A 7,197-nucleotide genomic window follows, 5' to 3' on the forward strand; every position below is an offset into this window, starting at 1 on the left:
CCCGTTCCACAGTCCACCACACAGGCCGGCAGCCGTCCCGCCATCTTCGCCCTCGCCCGCCGCTGCCGCCGCCGCCGCCGTGTGCTCCGTGCTGCTTGGGGCCAGGAACCAGCAGCAGGAGATGGGAGCTATCTGACCATCCACAGCTGGGCTGGGCTGTGTCCCGGGGGGAGCTGGCAAGCCGAAGCGATAGCCAGAAAGCAGCAGGCTGGCTCAGCGGCTACCACTTCCGCAACCGGGCGGGCAGGCAGTCCCCGCCCTGCCCCGCCGCGGCCTCCTCCCCCTCTCTTCCCTCCTCTCCCTCTTGCCCCCACCCTACAACTTCTTCCCCTCACGCCGCCTTCCCCGGAAAGCCAAGATGGCCGCCGGTGCCTACGCCCGGCCAGGCCTGGCCCAGGCGGCCGCGCTCCCGCTTCCGGCTCCGCGCGGGCGGGGTGGGGCGGGGCGCATGCGCACAGCGGCGCGGCCGCCGGGCGCGCGCCCGTCTGACGCTCGGGGTCCGCGCGGGTTTGGCGCTCTGAGAGCAGCGGAGACGAACCCGTGGCTTCCAGTGGTGCTTCTGAGGCTAGAAGGGGTTCTGTGTTCTGTTCGTAGGCTCCGACGCTTCGGTGCTAGTGAAAAGGGTCGAATGGGGAGAAAAGGCGCGGCCATTCTCGTAGCTCGGGCGGCTCTCGCTGGGGCAGAGCCGCGGCCGCCGGCCGAGCGTCGCGCAGCGGGTCGGGAGCGCCGGCCGCCTGCCCGGACCTCGTCTGCCGGGTGCGCCTTCATCTCGGCCTTCGGAGGAGGGTGACCGAGGCTTCTCTGCAGTAGGAAGGCTCGAAGGCCGGAGTAGTTCGCGGCGAAAAGTGAATTTAAAAAATTACAACCTTGGCTAAATGGAGCACATCTCTGTGGTTAATGGTTAATGGCCTGTAGTAGGGCCTGAGAATTTACCTTTTTAACAAGTTCCTAGTTTCCCAGTTTGGAAACGTGCAAGGTTAATACCTTTCCACCAGGCTTCTCTTCGGTTAAGCCTTCCTGGGCTTGTTGATATGAGACTAATAAAAATATTAGTGTTTTATTCAGTACAGGGGATCACATAATCTGTTAAACTCATCTGGGAGGGCTGCAATACGGATTTATTTTCATTCATTTATTTGCCAGAGAGGTATGACTGACCTACTCTGTTGAGTGTTGGCCAGGACTGTTCAGGGTCGTGTGAAATAGATGAGGACTATGCTCCCAGGGTTTACAGATTAACGGAGAAACAGACTTTCTATAAAGAACAATAGAATAAAGAATGCAGACGACTGGAAATGGGAGTAGGAAGAGAGTGGAAAGGAGGTTGAAGACTGGGGAAGTTTGCCTGCCCAAGGGGCATTTCAAAGCTAAGGCCTACAGATGACAGGTGAAAGGAGTATTGAGAAAAAGTCTGTCCAGGAGGAAGCCACTGGCGTGGAGGATCCCAAGTGGGCAAAGCATCTACAAATTGGAAGACCTTCTGAGTAATTAAAAGAGTTGAGCCTGGGAAGATGCAGTGGGAAGTGCGGCCAAGAAACAAAGAATCAAACAGCGCAGGAATTTGTAAACTGCTGTAAAAGCAACTTGATGCCATTAAAAGAATTTAGTTTTTAAAAAATACTGTGGCTGCTTTGAGAAGAGATTCTGCAGAATCTCAGAGTTCGTTATACCTTGTGTGCTAGAGTGCAGGACTAGGATGGCGTGCAGACCAGCATCCATATGGATCAGGTTTATTCCGAAGAGACACTAAGGAGAGGTCGTTGTCACCGGGTGCCCAGCACATCCATAGCCTAACGTGCTATGTAATCTTTATAGTTTTTCTCAGAGATTGGCTTCAAAGTCAAACAAGTGGTTCTTTCAAAAACATCGCTGTTGGTTTTTGCCTCACATTTTAGAAGATGGTAGATTATTTGCTGCACTTAGGGTCTCTGCTAATGGGGAAGCATATGCTTCAATTTTCACCAACTAGAAGTGGTTTAATAAAGTCAGAAGTGAAAGATCCTACTAAAGGGATCTCAAGGATAGTGGTAGGAGTTACAGTCTTAAATCGCAGGGGCAGCAGTGCCTGTAGCCCTCAAAATGACTGCCCACACTCTGGTCTTGGGTGGTTAGCAGTAGGGTCAGAAACTTGCGTGGCTCCAGGTCCAGGGATCAAGTGGACATGAGGAGGGTATGGCGATGCGGAGAGCCCGCACTCTGGTAGAAAGTAGTAGGCTACTGTTGCTGTGTGGAAAGCAGGCCTGATATTGTCAGAACCTTTTGTTTATTGCGGTTTTTCCTTCCCCTGGACAAATCTGAACTCTGTATTTTTATCTTTAATAACTGAATGATTTAGATGTGTCCCTCAAAGTTGTTGGATATGTAATCCCTGATGCAACAGTGTTGAAAGATAGGACCTTTAAGGAAGTGATTAGGCCTTTTGGGCTCTGCCCTCATGAATGGTTTAATGCTATTATCTTGGGACTGGGTTGCTTGTAAGAGGATGTCTGGTCTTCTTCCCATTCTAGCATCAATAGGGTATCTCCTGTCATGTTATGATGAAGCAACAATGCCAGTCCCTGGACCTTAGCCTTCCCAGCCTCCAATATTGTGATAAATAACCGTTCTTTGTAAGTTACTCAGTCTCAAAAAAAAAAAAGCTACAGACTCAGTCTGTGGCATTATGTTATGGCAGTACAAAACAGACTAAATCTTTTCTACAGTCTTATCTGGCCTATGAACAGCTATTTTGTTATTTAATTTTAGAGACTATATATGGTTGAGCTGTCTGTTGCCTTCAAATAGGAAGTCATGAACTATCTCATTCCAAAGGCGTGAGAAAACCTATTGTAGTCTCTTTCACATACAGAAGGTGGCCTGTGTTTGCAAACATGGTAAACTTATTGGAAATGTCTAATGCTTGCTGGAAAGGTTATTTGTACTCATTCCTCATAGTCTGTCTACCAAAACACTTTGCTTGCTTAAGATCCCCTCTACTTCCTGTTTGCTACATACCAAATTGGTCAGCCTCTGTGCTCCTGTGGTGTCCTAGCCTTCTTAGCTGCACAGGGCTTTCAGATACACATGCAACCCAAGTATTTTTGACCAGCAGTTTGCATATGCACCCCTCCTGCCCACTTTTCTCCAAGCATAGTAGCAGAGAATGTCAAGAGTTATAAGATCACTTACAGATTATATTGCTAGAAAAAAATAAAAAAGGAAAGCAGTAGTGAGTGGATAGGGCTTATCTAACTGCTCTACATTCATTTTCCCTAATATCATCGCAGCATCCTTTTAGCTCCAGTTATCTGGATGTTTGGTTCTTGTCTGTCTCCAAGTCTGGTTCCCAACCTTGCAAGTATCTGTGAGTCTTGCAGTATCCTTCCAGCAGATCCGCTGTGGCTTCAGTTCACCATAGCAAGTTCCCACAATTGAGGTCAAATTTAGGAACTTTGAAGTAATACAGAAGCCCAGAGAGTTTTAAAATGTTCCCAGTATCTTAAGCTAAGAAACAGAGTCCAGACCTAAACCCAATTTTGCCACCTTTTCTGAACTTTTTAATTATACCACAGTATTGTTTTGGTAAACATACTGGTTACCATAAGATTCCATAGGTTATTCTTGTGTTTTTAACTAATTTAGCAGATGTCTTTGATCTCTGTCCAAGAAAATTATGTCACTGAATCTCCATGTTATGGTTTGTGTCTAATTGTCCCCCCAAAGCCTCATGCAGTCATGAGGTGGCTTCTAGTGTTTGTGATTGATCCTTGATCCAATGCTGGGATTATGGGTATGAGTGCCCTGGGGCAGATACTGTCCATACAACGGTAAAGGAGGGGAAAGAGGCCAGCTAGCAGCCACAGTTGCTGCTTCTGCATTTGCTCTTACTCTTTGTTGCCCACCATGAGCTGCTGCTCTCTGCCATGTACCACTCCGCCTTGGAGCCAGCCTAATATGGACTGAAATCTCCAGTAACTGAGCTAAATAAACTTTCCGTTTCAGGTGTTGGGTATTTTGTCCCAGTAACAAGAGAAGAGTAACTGAAACACTCCATTATTTTAAAATGAAAAATGTTAATCCATTGTTAGGTCCCTACACTAGGGATGAATATTTGCAAATTAGCAGATCATTGATTAAAAGCAAGTAAGTAACTGGTGGAGATGTTCGTGCAGGGCGCTGAGCCTGGTGGTGCAGGCCAGTAATCCCAGCACTCTGGGATGCTAAGCAAGAGGAGCTAAAGCTCAGATCCCCAGGCTGGGTCTCTTAGCAACTTGATGAGACCCAGTCACAAAAAGAAAAATGGGTGGGAAGGAGGAAAAAAAGAGAGAGAGAGATTTTGAACCCCAATGATCAGAGAAAGTTTCTGAGAATTTTTTTTTTATTTAGGACAGAGTCTACAGGGTCACACTGCGTAGATTGGACTCATAGTGATTCTTCTGTTTGCAGCCTCCCATGTGCTGGGATTACAAGCGCATGCCACCACGCCCAGTCTCAATTGCTGTCTCAGCGCACCTGGGGCACCTAGTGCAGGGCCGGCAAGGCAGGCCTGGGGATCAAACTCCCAGCCCCTGTGTCTGCCTAAGCAAGCAGTGTAATCCACTGAACTGTTTGGCCAGCCCACTGCTGAGAATCTTGACTTCTGCCTTCCCAGGGTTGGTTTTTTTTTTGTTTTTTTTTTTAATCTTAGCTTGGTGTAGAGTGCTGATCTAGAAGTCAAGGAACTTGAATATGAACTCTCCCACTTAACTGTGCTTCATCAGCTGTAAAATGCACAGGAACACTTACTGCATTGTAAAGTTTAAGTTTTTTAAAACATACTATAAATTATAGAATGACCTTATGGGCAAATCAAAATAAATATACTTTATTATTTTTTGCTCATTGCTTACACATACAGACTTAAACATCTAAAATCTTGTCTTTTACAGATGTTGTCTTGGGGCTCTGGGCTTATTTTTTTGCTTCCACTGTGCCAAATATTGTTAGAAGCTCTCCTCCACACTCATCTTCCTTGAATTCCTTTAAATACTTTCATTCATGGCAAATCTTAGTCCTTTGTGAGTAGATCTGGTTTTTAGAATTGGCCGAAATCATTTCTTAAGAACGATGCAGAGTACATAAAATGGCTGGTCAACTGGGGCCATTTTTTTTTTTTTGGGGGGGGGGGCAGAACCGGGGATTGAACTCAGGCCCTTGCGCTTGCCAGGGAAGCGCTTATTCCACTGAGCCATCTCCCCAGCCCCAAACATCTTGGGGAGGCCCAGCTCTTGCAGTTCTTTTTTTTGCACAACCAGGGATTGAACTCAGGCCTTCACACTTGCCAGGGAAGTACTTATTCCACTGAGCCATCTCCCCGGCCCCTTGGAGCCATTTTTTAAAAAGAAAAAATTTATATGATTATAGTATAAAAATATTATATATGATTTATAAACTTCCACTATATCTTTTTTTACATTTTCTTTATTTTTAAAGAATACAAAATACTGATAGGAAAAAAAATTAGCAACAATATAAGATTTTACTAAACAAAGTAATAGGAATTCAACAACAGTTGCTGTATTACATGATGCTATCTTCAAATTAATTGTTCAGATTACCAGATATAAACTTGGAAGATTTGTTTAAAGAAAAAAAAAAAAAGATGGCTAACAATAACAAAGAAGTTATAGGTAATTCAAAAGAGGAAGAAAAAAATAAGAGTAAACAAAAAGTTTATGTATTAACTGCTCCTTTCAAAAGATCAGCAGAAACCAACAACACAATTATCCAAATTATTCTGCATATATACCTAAATATAACCTTTTCCCTCCTTCCATTTGCCCTTTTCCTCATCCCAGTTTTCCTTCTCATTGAACAATTTCTTTTCCTATCACAGTATCTGTCGTACCTTTTAGGTTTTCATTGTTCTTTCAGGTTCTCACACTAGCAAGATGATACGATGTTTGCACATGTCTTCCACTATATCTTAAAATGAAGTTCAGTGGCCACATTCTTATATGCTACAGACTGAATGATTGTCCTTACCAAAATTTCATGTTGGAATCCTAATCCCCAAGGTGATGGCATTAGGGAAAGGGAGGCCTTTGGTTCTGCCCTTGTGAATGAGATTAGGTCCCTCTTAAAAGGAACCTCAGAGAACTCCCTGACCAGGTCTAAAACAGGAAGCGGGCCCTCATGAAACAGAATCGACATTGCAACTTAATGTCAGACTTTCCAGCCACCATAACTGTCAGAATATAATTCTGTAGTTGATGAGTCCGTGTTGCTTTGTTAAAGTAATGTGAGTAGGCTAAGACAATAAGATAAAAATTCAGTATGTTTAATTTTAATTGAGTATATGTTATAGGGTGATATCTGTGTACAGTGTACAGAATGAACTGAGGTTCTCTGGGACACAATCCGAGTCCCTTCATTGCCTACAAGAATGGATAAGGTTTTAAAATGTGGCTCTGTTTGAAAAAACATAATGTTCAACTTGGAGGGAAACATCAGACCCCCCGCCACACATACGTAGACATGTACATCTCACGTTACATATGAAAGCAAATTCTAAATGGACTACAAATCTTTAATGTACAATAAAATCTATACTTTTATTGTGACATTCAACATCTTCCATGTTTTGATGCCAACCTCCCTCTTCAGCTTGTCTCCTCCCAATACATGAGCCTACCTTGCCTTCTCACTGCTGTTCACAAATACCGGGCCATTAGTACCTGCATCTCAGTTCCCTGAGCCTCCTCCATCATTAGTTATTCATGAATCAGTTATCTCCACAGAGAAGCAGTTCCTTATAACCCAAATTGAAGCGGCCTGCCTTATTCTCTTTGTTATTACATTTTAATTCTTGAGACCAAGTAGCAATTCTTTCCAGTTACCTGTATTAACCTAGAAGGATAGGCAGCCACCATGATTGAGACTTTACCTCTCCTTAGGACCTGGTTTTTGTTGCACTGCTGATAGCCAAGAAACTACATTTCTCTAACTACCTTTGAGAAAGGAAATTCCTGGGTGTGGCTATGTCATTAAGTAATGGCAAATGAGCTATGGGTCGACGTGGTTGGGAGGAACTTTGGGAAAATATCTGTGAAGAAGACTGACTCACTTAGGCAAAGAGCCATTATGCTTTTTGCCTTCGACATGTCTTTTTGTCTAAAACAATAGATAAGTTACTTAGAAATCTTAAACAATTGTGGACAATTAATTGCTTTGAGACTA

The 7,197-nt window shown here is 44.2% G+C and overlaps 1 protein-coding gene across 1 annotated transcript in view; it reads right to left on the minus strand.

Moving 5' to 3' along the window:
- Actr3 (ARP3 actin related protein 3 homolog) overlaps positions 1-283 on the minus strand; it is a 63,212-nt gene extending 62,929 nt beyond the window's left edge. The window contains exon 1 of the mRNA XM_004626369.2: positions 1-283. Coding sequence (XP_004626426.2) covers positions 1-44 — 44 coding nt within the window. The 5' untranslated portion in view covers positions 45-283.
- Between the last annotated feature and the right edge of the window lie 6,914 nt (positions 284-7,197).

Source organism: Octodon degus, unplaced genomic scaffold, assembly GCF_000260255.1.
Source record: "Octodon degus isolate 3935 unplaced genomic scaffold, OctDeg1.0 scaffold00014, whole genome shotgun sequence".
NCBI classification, from domain to species: Eukaryota; Metazoa; Chordata; class Mammalia; order Rodentia; family Octodontidae; genus Octodon; species Octodon degus.